This window comes from Aethalodelphis obliquidens, unplaced genomic scaffold, assembly GCF_003676395.1.
Source record: "Aethalodelphis obliquidens isolate GAN/ISIS:26980383/991018 unplaced genomic scaffold, ASM367639v1 scaffold4, whole genome shotgun sequence".
NCBI classification, from domain to species: domain Eukaryota; kingdom Metazoa; phylum Chordata; class Mammalia; order Artiodactyla; family Delphinidae; genus Aethalodelphis; species Aethalodelphis obliquidens.
Genome location: NW_020837948.1, coordinates 5,049,994 through 5,074,356, shown reverse-complemented (window position 1 = coordinate 5,074,356; position 24,363 = coordinate 5,049,994). Strand labels below are relative to the sequence as shown.

General features: G+C 41.1%; 1 protein-coding gene across 7 annotated transcripts in view; it reads right to left on the bottom strand.

Moving 5' to 3' along the window:
* The window catches only part of MACROH2A1 (macroH2A.1 histone), an 80,072-nt gene that overhangs the window by 20,454 nt on the left and 35,255 nt on the right, over positions 1–24,363 (bottom strand). For 4 of the 7 annotated variants that reach the window (XR_003430862.1, XM_027096996.1, XM_027096988.1 and 1 more), the window contains exon 5: positions 6,495–6,605. Coding sequence is in view for 6 of the 7 variants with exons in the window: in XM_027096996.1 (XP_026952797.1) it covers positions 6,495–6,605 (111 nt within the window). In the remaining variant the exon portion in view is untranslated. Of the gene's footprint in view, positions 1–1,060; positions 5,998–6,494; positions 6,606–24,363 lie in introns of those variants that run through there. The other 3 variants (XM_027096989.1, XM_027097004.1, XM_027097028.1) reach the window with 2 other exon arrangements.

The window sequence follows — 24,363 nt, the reverse complement described above, 5'->3', positions numbered from 1 at the left end:
TCTCTCAGGGAAGATGGCTATTCTTCAGTGACAGACGTTCCTACCAGATGCAGCAGAGAGCAATGCCCAGAGAAGCGGATGACCAAGACCAACTGCAGTCCCAGCCTGGGGAGCTGACCGCACCCTCAGGGCCCAGCAGGGCAGGCGCTTAGTCCAGGCGCTCACTCCCAGGAGAGGGCCGTGTGCAGACACTCAGCTGGGAAGCTCTTGGCAACTGAGCTCCAAGTCCCTGAATTTCTGGGGCCAAACATTTTGTTGAAAACAAAACCAAACAAAAAACCTGATGTGCTATAAGCAGTAGAAATATAAACCCACATTTCTGATTCCCAGATGTAATCAGCAGATTCTCAAAAAAGGGACCTGCTTAGACTGAAAGTTGTGGAAATGAGTTTGGTCTTATGGCCAGGGGAAGGACTCTGGCTAGGCCCTGCCACAGTGTGGTACGCCTCATTTTTAGTTAGGGCTCGAAGAGAGAAGAGGTACAAGCTCTCTCCACTTGGATTTTCTGGGGTGTGGTTCCCAGCACTGCAGGGTAATTAGGGGCCAGCCACTGGAATTCCTGAAGCTGAAGGAAGCCCGTTGGGGTGCCCTCACACAGTGAAGCTCTCAGAGCACAGGTCCTGGTGCCAGGACAGAGGCACAGAAGAGACAGCATCAGGGAGAGGGTGCTAATGGTGTTGGTTCAGGGGGAAGGGGTGTGGATGGGCACACAATGTGGGGGGGGGGGGGGGGGTCTCAGAGTAAGGCAAGTGAAGGTTTAGGGTTCAGGACAAGGGTGAAGGGTTTGATTATGGTATCATGTAAGCACTGCATATGACTTCAAGCAAATGCTGTTTATAAAAACTCAAATTAAGCCAGTACTCCCTGCTCCCCACCAAAAATAAAAACCTACACTGTGTGAAGCAGCAGGAGATTGTTGGGGGAGGAAGGGAAAGGAGAAAAAAGGGAAAAGAACACTTCACTTGGTGTTAATGAATGAATACACTTTAAAGACATCTAGGAGATTCCTTTTTTGTTTGTTTAAAAACCATACATGTTTAAATCTTTAAACTTCATAATATTTTTTTCTAATTGTATACACACTTCTGGATTTGTATTCAGAAATGTCTCACCGGAAAATCAGCTCCTGCCATGGGCTCTGATTCAACTAGCCGGGGAGACCCTGGTAGACTGTCTCTGCCTCTGCCTGGGGAGCACTCCCGCTGCTCTTTAGGGCTTTCTGGGGCAAAGTGCAGGGCTTTGTGGCCTTGCTGAAGCGAGGGAGCGGTTGCAAACAGAATTCCCAGCTGACTCAGGGCTTACCACCTTCCCTCTGAGCAGAAGCAGCCCCGCTCTTGGAAGCACTGAATCCTGCACATCAGGGAGCCACTGCCACCAGCATGGAGAAGCCCCAGCTAACCAAGTGCAGTCTCACTCTCACCCACCTCATGCTCTGCTGGGTACCAGGCTCAGCAGAAGTCCTCAGGGTGAGGGGCTGAGCCACAAAACAGTGTTGCTATTAAAAATGTACAATTATAGAGGACTATAAAGCATGTGCTTGGGGGAGGGGGGCGGTCTGTGTTTGTGTGTTTGGGAGAGGAATGGGGAGGGGAGAGGACAAATTGCTTCAGGCACTTTGGAAAGACAGATGGGCAATCATCTTGGCTTGGGCAGGCTGGCCCAGGGGGCAGAAGCCAACAGTGATCTGATCATCTGGTCATGAAACAAGAACAGAAGCTCCCCTGGACAGGAGAAGGATAAGCAGAGGCCACATATACACATGCCTGAAAAGGATCTCACTGTGCCGAGGACACACACCAACAGGCCGGGCAGGCCCAGGATAGATGCCCAGTCCTAGGAGGTCCCAGGCCCCCCTAAGCCCACCCAGGGTCAAATTCACCTGGGCCTCTTAGCCAAAGGGGCCCACAGCTGTCTGAAGCACATGGCAGAGCAGGGGTATTTGTGGGCTGGGAAATCAGATTTCTGGGAAACTGTGAAAATTCCCAAGTTTAGTCTGATTTTCTGGGAGGGAAGAGGGTCATTAATGATTTCAGAATATGAACAAGGTAACTACTTCCTTGTCTTAACATTGGGAAAGATGGAAAACTAAGTTTTAAACCACAGAATGGTGAATTTAAAGTATCTGTGAAGATTGCTGGCCACTGGAGAGAGTGCCAGTTATAGAGCAGAAGGGGGGTCCCACTTGGCTGCAGGGTTGGGGGAAGGGGACTGAGCTAAGTGTCCTTCAAGATCTCTTAAACCACGGGGACCTGATGATGCTCATGTCAGTGGCCTCTACTGGAGCCAGCCTCTGATGTCTACAGTACCCAGTCTCCCCTCGAGGGGTTATGCCCAGTTAACCCTTGTTGTCTACTCCTGATGTGAACTCGTTAGGCTACAAGCTCCTTGAAGGCAAAGTGCAGGCTGCCTCCTGCCCAAGGGCCATCCAATACCTAAGACAGTGCTCGGGTTTCTGTAGGCCCACAAACAGAGCTGGAACTGAATGTCAAACATCCAGACACAACTTTAAGATGAAGTGAACAAACCGCTTCCCCGAAAGCAGAGCTAACGGAAAGGCCAGAGCTCAGGAACCGGGCCCTTGGCCTGGCTGGGACCTGAGGTGGCTCAGAGCTAACCTGGCTATCCTGGAAGGGAGGACAGCACCCACCACTGAGAGCAGGTCGGGAGGCAGCCTGCCCATGATAAGGAAGGAGCTGGTGGCTTGGGGCTACTGGATGGACATCTGGGCTGCCTTGACATGACCTCCTTGGCTACGGGAAATAGTACAATCCTTTTTTTTTTTACACATATGTGATCAGAAATTCAATTTTAGGAAATAAACGTGATTTTTAAAGATTATCTGAGTGACTTGTTAAGTCTAGCCTGTCACTGTCCAGACTAGCCTGTTCGTATCTCTCATTCCCTCACAATGGACAAGGAAGACTCCTTTCCCTGTGCCCACCACATAAAATGCAACGCTTTTCCTGTCCCCAGGGTCCACTTTAACTAAGGAAGATGGAGAGGTGAGGTCTTCCACAGAACTGTTTCCACTTCCTCATGAATCACCATGTGTTCCCTGTGGCCTGCTCCAGGGCCCATTCCTGCCCTGGCCTCTGGGGTGGAGGGACTCCTTCCTCTGTGCTATGCTGCCAGCCTGCACGCATCTCCAGCCTGAATTCCCCCAGAGGCCTCAGGCCTGGAGGTGGCATCGGGTGGGTTTCAGGCTAGAATGTGCCACACAAAGACAAGGACAGCTGTGTGCACTGCTGGAGGCCCAGAAGCATGGCTTCATCAGCGTCCTAAACTGTCTCAGAAGCCAGTCGTCAGCCATAGGGTGGAAGAGGGTGGTGGGCCTTTCCTCCTCATTCCTGCTTCAAGAGCTCCCTCTCTCTTTACTGTTCCCCAGCCCCCGGGACTAGGGTGTCTGGATCTGAGGAAGAAAACCCATGGTACCTACCCCTGCCTCTAGCGGCCCACAGGGCTGTGACTGCAATCCTGATAGCTGGGGAGGCACACACGCATGCCCTCCTGACACTGCTTTCCCAACTGCTTCTAATAATACTGACTCTTCCAAGGAAGCCTACATCGCTTACTACCACTGACACAGATTTATAGAAATGCACTTTTTTTGGACATTAAGCTTTTTAAATCTTGAGAAGAAGCTGAGAATCTCCACTGAACCACAAAGCAAACACATTTAGTCGATTCAGATTCACAGCACTGTTTCCCTTTTGAAAACAATTCAACAATGTGTGTGAATACTGGGTAAAATCAGAGAGCAATGAGGGCGGTTACTCCTGAGACGTCAGTATGTGAGATACATTATCATCAACAACAATTGGATCCCAGGCTCCTAAGCCCTGGGCCAGCTTCTCCTGCAAGTAGCTTAGCAACTGTGCCTTTCAGGGCTGTAGCGAGCACAGTATCACCTTTCTGACCTCAGCTTGCTTTGCACTATCCCAGCATTGGTTTCACTGTTACAGGTGGAAAGTAAGACTCATAGAACACAGAGCACCATACAGTCACCATGGGAAAGCACCCTTTCTGAAACACTTCCTAAGATCCAAGTCAAAATTAATGTCTGTAATAATGACATTTTAAAATGTGCTTTGTGTAAAAATTCCTGTGTGTCAGTTTGACCACTCTGGCCCCTTTTGCACTAAATGCCATGACTTTCACTTGACAGTAAAAACTATTTATAAAGGGCCAGAAAGCCCTGCTTCAAAATAACGCTCTCAACTATGAATACTTATTCCCTCTCATGCTGCAGGGCACAGGGTTCCAGAAAGGGCTGTTAGGACACTAGCTTCTAACAGGGTGCCCAGGCTGACTTGAGATGATGCTTTATTCTGTGACACCACTTTTGGGGAGACACAGTTTACTCTGCTAAAGGGCACCTGCAGGGCTGGATTTGGGGGTAGCTCATCCTGGATGCGTGTGTCCTGGGTCATTAAGCTGGAAGCAAAGGGCCGCCTTGTGGTAGTTTGGGGTTCTGTTCTCACCACTCACACCGGACTGTGTGATACGGGAAAGAAGGCAGGTGTACTTTCTGGCTCTGCACTCAGCCCCTTCTCTCACAGCTGACCATGTTACACTGGGCTCCAGTTCAACCAGTCCCTTCAGGCTCTCCCTCCAAAAGTCAAGATATCAAAAAGCCACATTAGTTTTTCTGTCAAGCCTCCATCTTCCATTTTCCTCTATCTCCTAAATAATATTAGATAACATGCCTGTAAATGACTATAGAGTATCAGTGCTTCTCTATAGCTTTTTGGACTCTCCCTCCCCAACCGTGAGTGGCGTATAGTCAGTATTAGCTGGATTTGCACTTTCTGGTACTCTCCTGCCTGTGGTGCCTGGTCCTGAGGCCTGGGACCAGGCTGTACCCAAAATGGAGAAGAGAAGGCACTGCTTGGTCACAGAGGAGCTAGCAATGTGTCTGCAGTCTTTGTTGCCTCCCTTCCCTTCCAGGGCTCGTATGCAGCAGACGAGGCCCTGATCCCAAGGCCAAGAAGGGCAAGAAGGGCATCTCCATTTGTACATGGACATTTGTATGGCTATTCCGGAAATCCAGCAAGGGGGTGTGAGGAGTTCTGACTTGATGCTGGCTTTGGGGTAACCAGCAGGAGAGAGCGAGAAGAGCACAGGGAAGGGAGAGGCCAGGGCACGCGAGAGTAGGGTACGGGAAGGAGTGAGGGAGAGGGTGGACCCAGGCACTGAACTGTTCTACCTGCTTAACAGGTTTCCAAGTCCTGGCTCTAATCGTCAGCATTAGGGATCTGAAGCACACTGGAGCTAGTCCTAAATCGCAGAGCTTCTTTGCACTTTAGTTCAAACCAAAGCAATTAGGATGACAGGTCACATTAACTTTCAATATATTACCCAAAGGACAGGTTAAAGGGTGTGAAAGTAAACCCAGGTGGTTGCCTTCACTGCTGAGCTGAAATTTTATAAATAAAAAATATTTTAAACAAAAACTTTCAAAGCCCCAGACCTTAAGATGACAGATAGTGCTGCTTATTTTTTCCTTTGAAAAATGCATACAAAATACAGATAATGGTTATAAAATGTACACTGTAATGGTTATTTGCTGGAACACAGAGTCCACCACAGGAATTGCATCATGGGAGCCTGAGTGCAATTAGCGACAGGAAGAGGGAGGGGGAGAAGGAGCACTTGCAATGACGTGAGCAGGACTGTGTCACTGAGATGCCAAAGAAAACTGACAGTGAGGTTTTAAAAATGATGCAGCTTCAGAACCAAGTTGTTCACCACATGCAAACTGAATGCGATTTACATGGAAGCTCAAATCCATGCTTTTAATTTTTTTTTAAAGTAGGATAAAAAAAATTCAGAAAAGTAATTCCCACTCTCTCTCCACCCCCTATTTTGGCGTTAACAGAGAAATATGAACTCTCATTCTCAGGTCTTAAAAGCCTTTGCATCATTTTTATTTTCAACAAAAGTGAATCATTTGTTACAAAACCATGGCGTCCTGGCAAATTGGCATCACTGGGGCGGCTGAAAACATATTGCCCACGGTTAAAACAAACAAACGATTGGCTTGAGGAGTCCTCAGGTGGCACAGTGTGTCTAGCAACAATCCCGCCCCCTGGATCAAGGTTCCACCTTCCGTGCCCACCGGAACACCTGGGCTGCCTGCTAGATCTTTCCCTTTCTAGGACCCAGTTTTGACTTCCAGCTGCTTTTCTGGGCAGGACTACAGGATGACCAGGTCATCCCATATACACAGCTCCTTCCACAGACTAAGCCCAGGGTGTCCCGACCCCCACAGGAGCTGCTGTCCCTCTTCTTTACCACCATCTCCTCTCCCCACCTGCCAGTCTCCCCTCAGCACCCTGTTCAGCCCTCCCCGAGTCCTCTCCTAAAGCCGCCCCAGGCCCCACTCTCTCCTCCAGCCCATGAGGCCAGGAGTGGTCCTCAGTCAGCCTTCCTGCTGGTGGAGGCACCCACCTGTCCCAGGGCCTGCAAGCAGACCGGGGCCCGCGTTTGCCTACCTTCTGGCCGAGGAAGAGGCTCTTGGTGGAGAGCACAGTGAAGCCATCGGCGGGTGTGCCCTCGGTCGTGCTGTCAGCGCTGGCTGCCTTGCTGACTTCTCCCTGCTTCTTCTTGCACAAACAGAAGAGTCAGTATGAGGCCTGCACAGATGGAGACCACGTGAATCTGGGCTTTTCTAACAGGCAGGTGAATGCCCATAATACTCAAGAGAAAACAGGAAACTAAACCACTACTAGTTCTCAGCATTTTTCAAAGTGGGGGCTGCAGGCTTATTTTGAAGTCCAAGAGTAAAGAGTGCTAAACTGTATTTTCATCACCTTTATAATCTTAAAAAAAGAGCTATCTAAAGGCAAAACTTCACAGTGATAATTTAGAACCACTTGCATAACTTTAGACCAAGTAAATGTCTCTTAATTCAGGGTCTTCACTTTCTAGATGCCTGTACAGTATTCACGTCTGCGGGGAAAAACCAAACTGCTCTGGATCCTTAGTTCTCAAAGAGCCAAAACTCAGACCAAGGATCATCACCCTCCAACCCTCCGAGCCCAGGAGGCAAGACTCTCCCACCCTCTTTCATTAAGACCTGCCCTGGAGAAGGATCCATATGGGTGCTGTTGGCGAGCCTATCTGTCCCCTTGAGATGCCCCACCCCCCTGCAGTGAGCATGGATCTTGGCAGGCTCTTGGGCCTCTTTCCAGCATCGTTCAGACTGAAGTATATGTCCTCTGGGGTTTCCAAGAGCCTTGCAAAGGTATGTTGTGTAGAGAGGTATGATTACTTTCCAGATCCTCTGCTGCCTAATGTACTTCTTCCTGAAGTGGATCTGCCCTAAGAGTGATCTATGCTTGCAATCAAGGTTTCATGCTGGGTCTCCCTTCACAACCATTTCTCCCAGTTCCCAAGAGTGAATATGAGCACCACCCTTCAAGTAGGGATACATGTCTTTCTCAGTCTTTTATTTCTGTCAAGGACGAGGCTTGTATTAGAAATGGATATTTTGGCTCATTTGGGGATTTTTTGCATTCAGATATATTGTTGAGTGAGAAAAGTGGGCACAATAGCAATTTTTGTTTAGGTACTTTTTCCTTCCCCCAATTATTATCAAAAAGGACATTACTCCTGAGGATGGTCCAGCGGAAGCAAATCAACAAAGTACGGGGTGAGAAATATTATAAAATATATAAAATATGATAAGTGGCCATGGCTTCCTGAAGGAAGGATCTGGACAGAAAACTCAGGGCAAGGCCCGTGCCCTATCCATTTTCCCTTTTAATACTCAAATTCATTAACATATTAATATTTTTACTTACACTGAAAAATAAGGTCTAATTTTACTAAGTGCTTTAACAATAAGGACTGCTTTGGCATTTAGGTTATGTGGCTAACCTGGAACATTTTCCATTAATTAAATGAGCTAAATTTGATGCTCCAAGATTTTGATATAAATGCTAAGACAGAAAGCATTTTAACAAGAAATATGGTATTAGCAAAGATATAGTAAAATTATCACTATTTTGGTTTTCCTAACACTTCAAGTGTATCAGATTTGACAGGTATAATCAACAATTACATGGTAAGTCTTAGTAAAGCCTTTTTGATATACTTTCCAGGAAATAAGAAAAGCAAAGACAGGATGACAAATCCTTTCGCAAGTCAGATGTTTCTAATTCCGTGCTTTCAACAAAACTGAAGAAATACCAAATTGAGTTAACAGCTGATAGACCATTAAAGAACAGATTGATGGAGTTTAGTTAACAGTAACGTACCAATGCGGGTTTCTTAGTTGTGATGAATGTACCAGGGTTATGGAAGATGTTAACAACAGGGAAACTGGGTGAGGGATATTCAGGAACTCTCTATACGGGCTTTGTAACTTCTGTAAATCTAAAACTGTTCTAAAATAAAACATTTATTAAAACAAATTGATGACAGATTACTATGTGATTGTTGGCATGTAACTCAGAAAGAGTTCAGAGGATTGAGCGATGTTGCTATAACAAAATCCTTTCCAGTCCCATTTAATTACTTTTGTGAACAAGATTTCCCAGGCACTTATACCTATAAATAAAATATAGGATGATGACTCATTTTTACAATGAGCAACATTTATCTTAGGGTACTTGAGTTAACTGAAAAAACTATCTCCATGCATTCCACGACATGATACAGTTCCAAAAAAATTTTACTTCCTCCTTAATAGTTAAAATTAAAATGTGTCAAGTATTTCAGTTTGATCAACTGTGTATTATTAATAAATGTGATAACTATCCAATCCTGTGGAAACCATAATATTTAGTGCTTTTATGATCACAAGAAAATTTTTCAAAATGAATTTAAATTTATGTACATTATTTTTGTTGCGCAAATCACTAACATACTACAAGCAAAAAAAAAAAGTGTTACATTAGGATAAAAATTTGTGGGGCAAGTGAAAGGAAAATAAGGGCTCAAAGGAGTAAAATTATATAAATTTTCCAACTGTTAAAAAAGAGCCTGTTTGTGTATTTTGTGGTATATCAAATCATCACAGTAAGTAGATTTCTTTGGATACATTTAAATGATGAGAGTTTTCTTTTTAAATTTCAATATGTATTATATATCAAAATTATACCCTTTGTAGTAGATATTTAAATTTATTATGAGAAGTTTAGCTGTCAAATTTTAGATGTATGAGCTATGAAGATTTTCAAAACTGCTTTAGGAAGTATGCAAGCAAAAAAGTTTTAAAGCCACTACTCTACCCAGTGAACACCATTCATACACGAGGTGCTCAGTAAATGCTTGGGAATGAAATGCAGTTGCTAAGTAGATAAATATTTAGTGCTTCTGCCCAAGGATACTTGGATTTGAAGAGGTCAGAAAGCCCTAAATGATAGAATTTCAAGCATCTGGGAACTGGAGCTGGTTTTAGTGGGAGGAGGGGACCTGAAAGGCTCCCTGGGCCCCTGATACAAGTCAGCAGCTGCCTATGCAGCCAGGTTATAAAGCTTAACCTGTGATAATTAATACTGATAATTTTCAGCAATGATTCATTTGCATATGGTTACCTACATTAAAGCTGTTGCCCCACATTGTAAATTGGTTCAGCCACTATGGAAAAACAGTATATAGGTCCCTCAAAAAATAAAAAATAGAACTACCACGTGCTCCAGCAATTCCACTTCCAGAAATATATCCAAAGGAAATGAAAACACTATATTGAAGAGATATCTGCATCCCCATGTTCATAGCAGCATTATTTACAATAGCCCAGACATGGAAACAACCTAAGTGCCCATCAACAAATGAATAAAGAAAATGTGATACACACACACACACACACACACTGGAATATTATTTAGCCATAAAAAGGAAGATAACCCTGCCAGGAAGCTGAGAGTTCCAAAAAAGATGAACGCAAACAAAACCATGCCAAGACACATTATAATTAAAGTGGCAAAAGTTAAAGACAAGGAGAGAATCTTTAAAACAGCAAGAGAAAACCTGTGACACACACACAAAAAACCCATAAGACTATCAGCAGATTTTTCAGCAAAAATTTTGCAGGCCAGAAGGGAGTGGCATGATTTTTCTAAATGCTAAGAGTAAAAAAAACTTCCCACCAAGAATACTCTACCGGGCAAAACTGTCCTTCAGAAGTGAAGAATACAGAAAGAGTTCTCCAGACAAGCAAAAGCTGAAGGAGTTCATCACCACTAAACTGGCCTTAAAAGAAATAATAAAGGGACTTCTTTTAAGCTCAAAAGAAAGGGCACTAATTAGTAACAGGAAAACATATGAAAAGTACAAGTACCTTTGTCACTGATAAAGGTAAATATAAAGGTGGTAGATTAATCACTTATAAAGCTAGTATAAAGGTTAAAGACAAAAGTACTAAAAATAACTGTAACTACAATAATTAATTAGGGACTATACACAAGATAAAGAGGTGTAAAATGTGATGTCAAAAACATAAAACATGGAGAGAAGAGTGAAAATATAGAGCTTTCGAATGGGATCAAACGTGTTATCAATTTTAATAGACTGTTATAAGTTGTTATATATAAGCCTCATGATAAACACAAAGCAAAAGCCTATAGTATATACACAAAAGAGAAAGGAATGTAAGTGTACCACTAAAGAAAATCATCAAATCACAAAGGAAGAGAGCAAGAAAAGAAGAAAGGAACAGAGGAACTATTGGATTGGCCAAAAAGTGCCTTCGGTTTTTAAGTAAAAATAAAAGACACATTTTTCATTTTCACCAAGAACTTTATTGAACAACGTATTCAACCTTTTGTTCCACTACCCTCTGCCATTGTTCAGGCAACTTCATAATTCCATCTTACCAAAACTTATCTTTTTTGAGCAAAGAACTGTTCCAGGTGCCTTTTACAGTCTTCCAGGGAACTGAAATTTTTTCCATTAAGAGATTTTTGTAAAGACTGAAATAAATGGAAATCTGCAGGTGCAATGTCTGGTGAATATGGTGGATGAATCAGAACTTCCCAGCCAAGCTGTAACAGTTCTTGCCCAGTCATCAAAGAAACATGCGGTCTTGCGTTATCCTGATGGAAGATTATGAGTTTTCTGATGACTAATTCTGGATGCTTTTCATGGAGTGATACTTTCAGTTGGTCTAACTGGGAGCAGTACTTGCTGGAATTAATCGTCTGGTTTTCCAGAAGGAGCTCATAGTAGAGGACTCCCTTCCAATCCCACCATATACACAACACCATCTTCTCTGGATGAAGACTGACCTTTGGTGGGTTGGTGGTGGTTCATTTCGCTTGCCCCATGATCTCTTCTGTTCCACATTATTATACAGTATCCACTTTTCATCAACCATCACAATTTGTTTTCAAAACGGAATGTTTTCATTACGTTTAAGTAGAGAATCACATGGGGAAATATGGTCAAGAAGGTTTCTTTTTGCCTACCTTATGTGGAACCCAAACATCAAAGTGATTAACATAACCAAGCTGGTGCAAATGATTTTCAATGCTTGATTTGGATATTTTGAGTATGTCCAGTATCTCCAGTGTGGTATAATGTTGATTTTTCTCAATTAATGTCTCGATTTGATTGCTATCAACTTCAACAGGTCTACCCGACTGTGGAGCCTCGTCCAGGGAGAAATCTCCAGCACGAAACTTCGCAAACCACTTTTGACACATTTGATCAGTCATAGCACCTTCTCCATACACTGCACAAATCTTTTTTTTGTGTTTCAGTTGCATTTTTACCTTTCTTGAAATAATAAAGCACAATATGCCTAAAATGTTGTTTTTTCTGCCATCTTCAGTATTAAAAAGGCTACACAAAAATTCACCAATTTTGAGGTCTTTTATAAAATGCATGCTGATATGACAGCTGTCACAATACAATCTAACAAAATTTTTTTCGAATGAAGTTAAAGACAACTAAGTGCTACTAGAGCCATCTTATGGAAAAAACCAAGTGAAACTTTTGGCCAACCCAATACAAAACAGCCAAAAAACAATTAACAAAATGGGAATAAGTGCACACGTATCAATAGTTACTTTAAATGTAAACGCACTAAATTCTCCAATCAAAAGACACTGAGTGGATAAGTACACAACACCCATCTATATGCTGCCTACATGAGACACGCTTCAGATGTAGGGATATACACAGACTGAAAGTAAAGGGATGGAAGAACATTTTCCATGCCAATAAAAACCAAAAGAAAGCTGAGGTAGCTATACTTATATCAGACAAAACAGACTTTAAAACAATGAGAGCAATGACAATGAATGTCATTGCATAATCATAAAGGAGTCAATCCAACAAGAGGATATAATATTTGTAAATATTTATGCACCCAACACAGGAGCAAATAAATATATAAAGCAAATATTAACAGACCTAAAAGAGAAAAAGACAGCAACACAATAATAACAGGGGACATTAATACCCCACTTTCATCCATGGACAGATCTTCGTTACAGAAAATCAATAAGAAAACACTGGCCTTAAATGACATGTTAAACCAGATGGATTTTAAAAATATACATGGCATATTCCACCCAAATCAACAGGATACACATTCCTCCCAAGTACACATATAACATTTTCCAGGATAGACCACATGATAGGCCACAAAACAAGCACTAATAAATGTAAGAAATCATGTCAAGTATCTTTTCTGACCACAGTGGTATGAAACTAGAAATCAATTACAAGAAGGAAACTGGAAAAATCACAAATATATGAAGATTAAACAACATGTTACTGAACAACCAATAGGAAAGATTACTTATCTTTAGTTTATCTGTTAGTTTCATTTACCTTTTCTGTTGTTCTTTTAATCTCTATTTCATTCATTTCTTCTCTGGCCTTTGTTATTTCCTTCCTTCTAACAACTTTGGGCTTCATTTGTTCTTTTTCTAGTTCCTTCAGGTTTTTTTATTATTTGAGATTTAAAAAAATTTTTGATGTAGGCATTTATTGTTATAAATTTGCCTCTTAGAACTGCTTTTGGTGCATGTCATAAGTTTTGGTAAGTTATATTTCCATTTTCACTTGTCTGAAAGTTTTTAAAATTTCTTTTTCCTCTTTTCCTCTAGCCACAGAAATTAGGCAAGAAAAAGAAAAGGCAACCAAATCAGAAAGAAAGAAGTAAAACTGTCACTATTTGAACATATTATACACAGAAAACTCTAAAAACTCCACCAAAAAAATTGTTAGAATAAATGAATTCAGTAAAGTTGTAGGGCACAAAACCATTACACAGATTTCTGTGGTGTTTCCATACACTAATAATGAGCTATCATAAAGAGAAATTAAGAAAACAATTTACAACCACATTAAAAGGAATAAAATACCAAGGATTATATTTAACCAAGGAGGTGGAAGTCCTGCATGGTGAAAACTGTAAGGCACTGATGAAAGAAATTAAACACACAAATAAATGGAAAGATATTCTATGCTCAAGGACTGGAAGAATTAATACTGCTAAAATGTCCATACTACCCAAAGCAATCTACAGATCCAATGCAATCCCTAATCAAGTTCCAATGGCGAGAGAGCCCCAGCCAAGACAGCAGAAGAGAAGGACCTGAGCGCACCTCCTCTCACGAAAACACCAAAATCGCAAGTAACTGCTGAACAACCATCGACAAAAAAAACTAGAGTCTACCAAAAAAGATATTTTCAAAGACAAAGAAGAAGCCACCATGAGATGGTAGGAGGGGCGCTTTCATGACATCATCGAATCCCATACCCAGCGGGTGGCTTACCCACAAACTGGAAAATAATTATGTCACAGATGTTCTCCCACAGGAGTGAGTTCTGAGCCCCACGTCAGGCTCCCAAGTCTGGTGGTCCGGCATCAGGAGGAGGAATCATCAGAGCATTTGGCTTTGAAGGCCAATGGAGCTTAAGTGCAGGGGCTCTACATAACTGGGAGAAACAGAGACTCTGCTCTTAGAGGATGCACACAAGGTTTCACATACACTGGAACCCAGCACAGGAGTAACTCCACCTGAGCCTCAGCTGGACCTACCTACGAGTCTTGGAGAGTCTCCTAAGGAGGCAAGGGTCGGCTGTGACTCAGTGGAGGGGCAAGGACACTGGTGCCAGGGGTCCCAGAGAATACTGATTGGCGTGAGCTCTCCCAGAGGTCACCATTTTGGCATCAAGACCTGGCCCTACCCAACAGCCTACAGGCTCTAGTGCTAGTACACCTCAGGCCAAACAACCAGCAGGATAGGAACACAGCCCCACCATCAGCAGACAGGCTGCCTAAAGCTGTGCTGAGCTCACAGCCACCTCTAAACACACCAATTAACACAGTCCTGCCCAGCAGAGAAACTCAACCCAGCTCCACCCACCAGAGGGCAGGCACCAGGCCTCACACCAGGAAGCCTGCACAAGTCCAGGACCAACCTCACCCACCAGAGGGCAGACACCAGAAACAAGAGGAGCTATGGTCCTGCAGCCAGCAGAAGAACACGAAAACAGAAAGTTAGACAAAATGAGATGGCAGAAAAATATGTTCCAGACAAAGGAACAAGATAAAAACCCACAAGAACTAAGTGAAGTGGAGATAGGCAACCTACCTGAAAAGAATTTTGAAGAATGATAGTAAAGATAAGCCAAGATCTCATAAAAAGAACAGAGGCACAGATCGAGAAGATACGAGAGACATATAACAAAGAGCTAGAAGATATAAATAAAGAAAGATGAACAATTCAATAACTGGAATGAAAAATACACTAGTAAGGATCAGTAGCAGAGTAATTGAAGCAGAAGAAGAAATAAGGAGCTGGAAGACAGAATGGTGGAAAGCACTGCTGCAGAACAAAGAAAAAATAATGTAAAGAAATGAGAACAGTTTAAGAGATCTCTGGGACAACATTAAATGCACCAACATTTGCATTAGAGGGGTCCCAGAAGGAGAAGAGAGAAAAATGGCCTGAGAAAATATTTGAAGAGATTATAGCCAAAAACTTCCCTAACATGAGAAAGGAAACACTCACTCAAGTCCAGGAAGTGCAGAGACTCCCATACAGGATAAACCCAAGAAGGAACATGCTGAGACACATATTAGTCAAAGTGACAAAAATTAAAGACAAAGAAAAAATATTAAAAGCAACAAGGGAAAAGCAACAAATAACATACAAGGGAATCCCCATAAGGTTATCAGCTGATTTTTCAGCAGAAACTTTGCAGGTCAGAAGGAAGTGGCACAATATATTTAAAGTGATGAAAAGGAAAAGTATATAACCAAGAATACTGTACTCAGCAAGGCTCTTGTTCAGACTCGATGGAGAAATCAAAAGCTTTACAGATAAGCAAGACCTAACAGAATTCAGCAGCACCAAACCAGCTTTACAACGAATGCTAAAGGAACTTCTCTAGGCAGAAGATAAAAGCCCAAACTAGAATCAAGAAAAGTACGAATGGGAAATCTCACCAGTAAAGGCAAACACACAGTAAAGGTAGGAAATCATCCACACACAAGAAGAGAGTACAAATGCAGGATACAGGAAATGCACTTGAAACCGAGAGACCAGAAACTTAAAACAATCTTCTACATATACAGACTGCTATATCAAAATCTCATGGGAACCACAAACCAAGAATCTATAGTAGATACATACACACACAAGGGAAAGCAATCCAAACACAACACTAAAGATAGTCACCAAATTACACGAGAAGAGAACAAAAGAGGAAAGGAAGAAAAAAACCTACAAAAACAATCCCAAGACAATTAACAAAATGGCAATAAGAACATACATATTGATAATTGCCTTAAATGTAAATGGATTAAATACTCCAAACAAAAGACACAGACTGCCTTAATGGATACAAAAACAAGACCTGTATATATGCTGGCTACAACGGACCCACTTCAGATCTAGGGACACAGACTGAAAGTGAGGGGATGGAAAAAGGTATCCCATGCAAATGGAATCAAAAGAAAGCTGGAGTAGCAATACTCATATCAGACAAATTAGACTTTAATTTTTTTTTTTTTTTTTGGCTACGCTGCATAGCATGTGGGATCTCAGTTTCCCGACCAGGGATCGAACCCTGTGCCACCCTGCATCAGAAGTGTGCAGTCTTAACCACTGGACAACCAGGGAAGTCCCCAAAATAGATTTTACAAGAATGTTACAAAGAGACAAAGAAGGATATTACATAATAATCAAGGGATCAATTCAAAAAGATATAACAATTGTAAATATATATGCACCAAATATAGGAGCACCTCAATATATAAGGCAAACACTAACAGCCATAAAAGGAGAAATCGACAGTAACACAATAATATGGGGGGATTTTAACACCTGACTTACATCTTTGAACAGATCATCCAGACAGAAAATCAATAAGGAAACACAGGCCTCAAATGACACATTAAACCAGATGGACTTAACTGATATATATAGAGCATTCCATCCAAAAGGACCAGAATTCACTTTCTTCTCAAGTGCACATGGAACATTCTCCAGGATAGATCACATCTTGGGCCACAAATCAAGCCTTGGTAAATTTAAGAAAACTGAAATCATATCAAGCCTCTTTTCTGACCACAATGCTATGAGATTAGAAATCAACTACAAGGGAAAAAAAACAAAAAACACAAACACGTGGAGGCTAAACAATATGCTACTAAACAACCAATGGATCACTGAAGATATCAAAGAGGAAACCAAAAAATAGCTAGAAACAAATGAAAATGAAAGCATGACAATCCAAAACCTATGGGATGCAGGAAAAGCAGTTCTAAGAGGTAAGTTCATAGCAATACAATCTTACCTCAGGAAACAAGAAAAATCTCAAACAAACTAACCTTATGCCTAAAGCAACTAGAAAGAGAACAAACAAAACCCAACGTTAGTATAAGGAAAGAAATCACAAAGATCAGAGCAGAAAAAAATTAAATAGAGACAAAGAAAACAATAGAAAAGATCAATGAAACTAAAATCTGGTTCTTTGAAAAGATAAACAAAATTGATAAACCTTTAGCCAGACTCATCAAGAAAAAAAGGGAGAGGGCTCAAATCAATAAAATTAGAAATGAAAAAAGAGAAGTTACTATTAACACCACAGAAATACAAAGAATCATAAGTGACTACCTACAAGCAACTATATGCCAAAAAATGGACAACCTGGAAGAAATGGACAAATTCTTAGAAAGGTACAATCTTCCAAAACTGAACCAGGAAGAAATAGAAAATATGAACAGACCAATCAAAACCACTGAAATTGAAACTGTGATTTTAAAACTCCCAACAGGGAATTCCCTGGTGGTCCAATGGTTAGGGTCAGTGCTTGCACTGCGAGGGCCCAGGTTCAATCCCTGGTTGAGGAACTAAGATCCTGCAAGCTGCAGTGCAGCCAAAAACAAAAATACAAAACAAAAAAACCCAAAAGAACTCCCAACAAAAAAAGTCCAGGACCAGATAGCTTCACAGGCGAATTCTATCAAACATTCAGAGAAGAGCTAACACCTATCCTTCTCAAACTCTTCCAAAAAGTTACAGAGGAAGGAACACTCCCAAACTCATTCTATGAGGCCACCGTCACCCTGATATTAAAAGCAGACAAAGATACCACAAAAAAAGAAAATTACAGGCCAATATCACTGATGAATACAGACAAAAATCCTCAACAAATACCAGCAAACCAAATCCAACAGTACATTAAAAGGACTTTACACCATGATCAAGTGGGATTTATCCCAGAGATGAGAGGATTTTTCAATATCTGTATATCAATCAGTGTGATACACCACATTAACAAATTGAAGAATAAAAACCATATGATCATCTCAATAGATGCAGAGAAAGCTTTTCACAAAATTCAACACCTTTTATGATAAAAACTCTCCAGAAAGTGAGCACAGAGGGAACATACCTCAACAGAATAAAGGCCATACATCGATATGTCAAACCCACAGCTAACATCAGAGTCAATGGTGAAAAGCTGAAAACATTTTTTCTAAATCAGAAACAAGACAAGGATGTCCACTCTCGCCACTTTTCTTCAACATAGTTTTGGAAGTCCTAGCCATGGCAATCAGAGAAGAAAAAGAAATAAAAGGAATCCAAATTGGAAAAGAAGAAGTAAAACTGTCACTGTTTACAGATGACATGATACTATACATAGAGAATCCTAAAGATGCTACCAGAAAACTACTAGAGCTCATCAATGAATTCCATCAAGTTGCAGGATACAAAATTAATACACAGAAATCTGTTGCATTCCTATACACTAACAAAAGATCATAAAGAGAAAATAAAGAAACAATCCCACTTACCATCGCATAAAAAAGAATAAAATACCTAGGAATAAACCGATTCAAGGAGGCAAAAGACCTGTACTCTGAAAACTATAAGACGCTGATGAAAAAAATCGAAGACGACACAAACAGATGGAAAGATATAACATGTTCTTGGATTGGAAGAATCAAAATGACTGTACTACCCAAGGCAATCTACAAATTAAGTGCAATCCCTATCAAATTACCAATGGCATTTTTTTTTGAAGATCTAGAACAAAAAAATCTTAAAATTTGTATGGAAACACCGAAGACCCTAAATAGCCAAAGCGATCTTGAGAAAGGAAAACGGAGCTGGAGGAATCAGGCTCCCTTACTTCAGACTATACTACAAAGCTACAGTCATCAAAACAGTATGGTACTGGCACAAAACCAAAAATAGAGATCAATGGAACAGGACAGAAAGCCCAGAAATAAACCCACGCACCTATGGTCAAGTAATCTACAACAAAGGAGGCAAGAATATACAATGGAGAAAAGACAATCTCTTCAATAACTGGTGCTGGGAAAACTGGACAGCTTCAGGTAAGAGAATGAATTAGAACATTCTCTAACAGCAAACACAAAAATAAACTCAAAATGGATCAAAGACCTAAATGTAAAGACGACAGTATAAAACTCTTAGAGGAAAACACAGGCAGAACACTCTTTGACATAAATCACAGCAAGATTGTTTTTGACCCACCTCCTAGAGTAATGAAAACAAAAACAAACAAATGGGACCTAATTAAACTTAAAAGCTTCTGCACAGCAAAGGAAACCATAAACAAAACGAAAAGACAACACACAGGATGGGAGAAAGTATTTGCAAACAATGCAACAGACAAGGGATTAATCTCCAAAATACAAAACAGCTCATGCAGCCCAACAGCAAAAAAAATACACGCAACCCAATCAAAAAATGGGCAGAAGATCTAAACAGACATTTCTCCAAAGAAGACATACAGATGGCCAAAAGGCACACGGAAAGATTCTCTAATGATTAGAGAAATTCAAGTTGAAACTACAATGAGGTATCACCTCACACCGGTCACAACGGCCATCATCAAAACGTCTACAAACAATAAATGCTGAAGAGGTGTGAAGAAAAGGGAACCCTCCTACACTGTTGGTGGGAATGTAAATTGGTGCAGCCACTATGGAGAACAATATGGAGGTTCCTCAAAACACTAAAAATAGAGCTATCGTATGATCCAGCAATCCCACTCCTGGGCATATATTCAGAGAAAACCATCCTTTGAAAAGATACATGTACCCCAATGTTCATTGCAGCACTATTTACAATAGCCAAGACATGGAAGCAACCTAAATGTCCATCAACAGAGGAATGGATAAAGAAGATGTGGTACATATATACAATGGAATATTACTCAGCCATAAAAAAGAATGAAGTAATGCCATTTGCAGCAACACAGATGGACCTAGAGATTATCATCCTAAGTGAAGTCAGACAGAGAAAGACAAATATCATATGATATCACTTGTATATGGAATCTTAAAAAATAATAAAAATGAACTTATTTTCAAAACAGAAACAGACTCACAGACTTAAAACAAACTTACGGTTACCAAAAGGGAAGGGGGGAGGGGAAGGATAAATTAGGAGTTTGGGATTAACATACACTCTACTATATATAAAATAGATAATCAACAAGGATCTACTGTAGAGCACAGGGTACTCAATACTCTGCAATAACCTATATGTGAAAAGAATCTGAAAAAGAATAGACATATGTATATGTATAACTAAACCACTTTGCTGTACACCTGAAACTAACACAACATTGTAAACCAAATACACTCCAATATAAAATAAAATTTAAAAAATAAAATGTGCTCTTAATAAAAAACAGTATATATATGTATAACTGAATCACCTTACTGTACAGCACAAATTAACACAACACTGTAAATCAACTATACTTCAATTTAAAAAAATAGTAAAATGTGAAAAAAAATTCCAATGGCATTTTTCACAGAAATAGAATAAACAATCTTCAAATTTGTATGGAACCACAAAAGACCCCCACATACCCAAAGCAATCTCAAGAAAGAAGAACAAATCTGAAGGCATCGTGCTCCCTCATTTCAAACTACATAACAAAGCTGTAGTCATGAAAACAGTATGGTATTGGCATAAAAACAGACACAAAGATCAATGGAACAGAACAGCAAGCCCAGGAATAAACCCAGGCATATATGGTCACTTAATTTACAACAGAGGCAAGAATATACAATGGAGAAAGGACAGTGTCTTCAATAAACAGTGTTGGGAAAACTGGACAGCCAATGTAAAAGAATAAAACTGCACCACTTACATCTTACACTGTACACAAAAATTAACTCAAAATGGATTAAAAACTTGAACATAAGAGCTGAAACCATAAAACTCCTAGAGAAAAACGGACAGTAAGCTCTTTGATATTAGTACTGGCAATGACTTCGGATTTGACACCAAAAGGAAAGGCAACAAAAGCAAAAACAAACAAGTAGGACTATATCAAACTAAAAGGTTTCTGCACAACAAAGGAAACAATCAACAAAGTGAAAAGGCAACCTATGGAATGGCAGAAAATATTTGTGAATCATTTATCTGACAAGGGGTTAATATCCAAAATATATACAAAACTCAGACAACTCAAGAGCAAAAAACTCAAGACCATTTTTCCAAAGAAGACATACAAATGGCCAACTGGTACATGAAAAGGTGCTCAACATCGCTAATCATCAGGGAAATGCAAATCAAAACTACAATGATACAGCACCTCACACCTGTTAGAATGGCTATCAAAATGACAGGAAATAACAAGTGTTGTCAAGGATGTAGAGAAAAGAGAACCCTGGTACACTGTTGGTGGGAACGCAAACCGGAGCAGCTACTATGGAAAACATTTTGAAGGCTCCTCAAAAAATTAAAAAGAGAACTCCCACATAATTCAGCAATTCCACTTCTGGGTATTCATCCAAAGGAAACAAAAACACTCACCCAAAAGGATATATGCACCCCATGTTCACTGCAGCATTATTTATAATAGCCAAGATATGGAAATATGGAAAAAAAACCTAAGTGTCCATCAATGGATGAACAGATAAAGAAAATATGATACACGTACACACACACACACACCTATATAAAACAAAATGGAACATTCATCAGCCATAAAAGTGAAGGAAATTCTGCCACTTGCGACAAAATGGATGGACCTTGAGAGCACTATGCTAAGTGAAATAAGTCAGATAGAGAAATTAAAATACCATATACCACATAATCCCTCTTATATGTGGAATCTGAAAAAAACAATAACAAAAAAACCCAAACTCACAGGAAAAAAGATCAGATTTGTGGTTACCAGAGGCAGAGGGTTGGAGGAGGAGGGATTGGAGGAAAGTGGCCAAAAGGTACAAACTTGCAGTTATCAGATAAATAAGTACTGGGAATGTAATGTACAACACAATGACTATAGTTAACACTGCTGTATGATACATAGGAAAAGTTGTTGAGAGTAGGTCCTAAGAGTTTTCATCACAAGGAAAAAACCATTTTTTTCTGTATGTGAGATGATGGATATTAACTACCCTTATTGTGGTCATCATTTCATGATACATGCAAGTCAAATCATGCTGTACACCTTAAACGTATACAGTGCTTTATGTCAATTATAATTCAATACACCGAGAAAAAGAATGTTGTAGAGGGTAAGAGGTGGAAATTATAAACAGAATATATATCATGAATGTACAAACAAATTTAATGAGAGGCCAGAATGTGTTATTTTAAAAAAGTTTTTTAAGGTGTTGCCCCACTCACTCTGCAGTGGGCGGCTTTGCAGCCCTCTACCATCAGACCAGAGGGGATTCTACCTAGGGACGTGGTCCATAGTCACAGGACACACAAGTAACACTTTATCTGAACTCTGAAGTCCTGCATTTGAGCCCTGGTCTACTAGCTGCATAGCCTTAGGTACATGGCTCACATTCCCTAAGACTTAGCTTCCTCATCAGGAAAGTGAGATAAGGCAGGAGAACTGACTAAACAAGTGGCCAAGGCAGAGAAAGTGGCAAACCCTGTGCAAGACCAGCTGCTCCTTCCCAGTTCTCACAGTCTGTCCACCTGGCAACCAACACCTGCCTCTTCCCTGCAAGGCGTGCAGCCCGTGACACGGTGCTTCAGGTCTACACAGTTGCCTTGGGAGATGTCACTATATTCCAATCGTAACAACTGTGCCCTAAGTTTTCCTAAGGTCTGTAGTCTGCGATTAAGTCCCTTCCTCACTTCTTGGTATTAAAATGCCCTTTCTTATATGAAATGGTGAGAGTAGATGGTAGATTCTTTACACAACCTGGCCCAGGGAGGACAAAAGCTAGCAAGCAATACTTTGTCCATCTCCAAAATGATTGACATTTTATGGATGGCTAGTGGGAAGCTGCTGCATAGCACAAGGAGATCAACTCTGTGGTCTGTGATGACCTACAGGGGTGGGGTAGGGAGGGTGGGAGGGAGGCTCAAGAGGGAGGGGATATGGGGATATATGTATACTTATAGCTGATTCATTTTGTTGTACTGCAGAAGCTAACACAACATTGGAAAGCAATTATACTCCAATAAAGAGTTAAAAAAAATGATTGGCAGCTGCATAGCACAGGGAGATCAGCTCGGTGCTTTGTGACCACCTAGAGGGGTGGGATAGGGAGGGTGGGAGGGAGACGAAAAAGGGAGGAGATATGGGGATATATGAATATGTATAGCTGATTCACTTTGTTATAAAGCAGAAACAAATACACCATTGTAAAGCAACTTTACTCCAATAAAGATGTTAAAAAAAAAAGATTGACATTTTAGAAATTCATATTGTTGTACAAATCCAAAAACTCCATGTATCGTGCATACACCCAGTTTTGTTTTGAGCAGCAGAAAACCTGTAAGGTCAGAGTCAGTGGGAGACGTATTTAAGAATCTGTAGAACTGAGTGTCCAAAAAGACTTGTGTCCAAAAAGACTTGTGTGAAATTATCAACCCAAGATTACCTACGCCTAGTCTCCTTTGCTCTGCTGTTTGAATCTCTGGAAATTTCATTAAAAAGTCAGCAAAATTTTGCAAGGATGGCAGCTTCTCAAAAGAACCAATCCCTTTTTTTGGCATCCCTTACCAGAACATTAATCACTCATTTGCAGTTTAAATATTTCTCAAAAAGAAAGAGGCGCTCTCCCAAAATCATCTTGGGCTTTTTGCCAGGCAGTGAGGAGCAAGTGTATCTTCTTGATGGGGAAGAGTGATTCACATACGGGGGTGGAGTTCAACTGGGGTGGTAGAGCGGGTTTACATTTGAAAAATCCTAGGTGAGATGACTATTTATCAAAACTTTTGGCAAAAACTGCCTTCTTGGAGATACCTTAAAGATTATCCTATGAATCTTGGTGAGCATTCTGACAGGGGTCTTAACCTTGAAGATTTAGGCATAAATGGTTTCCTTTGAATCTTCGGTATTTTATGCATTTTAAAACTTTAAAACTATTTTGGACTTCCCTGGTGGCGCAGTGGGTAAGAATCCGCCTGCCAATGCAGGGGACACGGGTTCGAGCCCTGGTCCGGGTAGATCCCACATGCCGCGGAGCAACTAAGCCCGTGTGCCACAAATACTGAGCCTGCGCTCTAGAGCCCGCGAGCCACAAGTACTGAAGCCCAAGTGCCCTAGAGCCCACACGCCACAACTACCGAAGCCCAAGTGCCCTAGAGCCCGTGCTCCGCAACAAGAGAAGCCACCGCAATGAGAAGCCCGCACACCGCAACAAAGAGTAGCCCCCGCTCGCAACAACTAGAGAAAGCCTGTGCACAGCAACAAAGACCCAACGCAGCCAAAAAGATAAATAAAATTTAAACAAAACAAAAAATCATTTGGGGCCAGCCAAGTCCCTCTTAAAAAAGTAAAATTAAAAAAATAAATAAAACCTTATCTTGAGAAGAGTCCCCAGGCTTCTCTGAAACGTTGGGGACCCCACATGAAGGACTGTCCCATTCTCTCCGGGAAGAGCCAGGCATGCTCCCCCGTGCCAGGAGCTCTCTCCTCTCAATC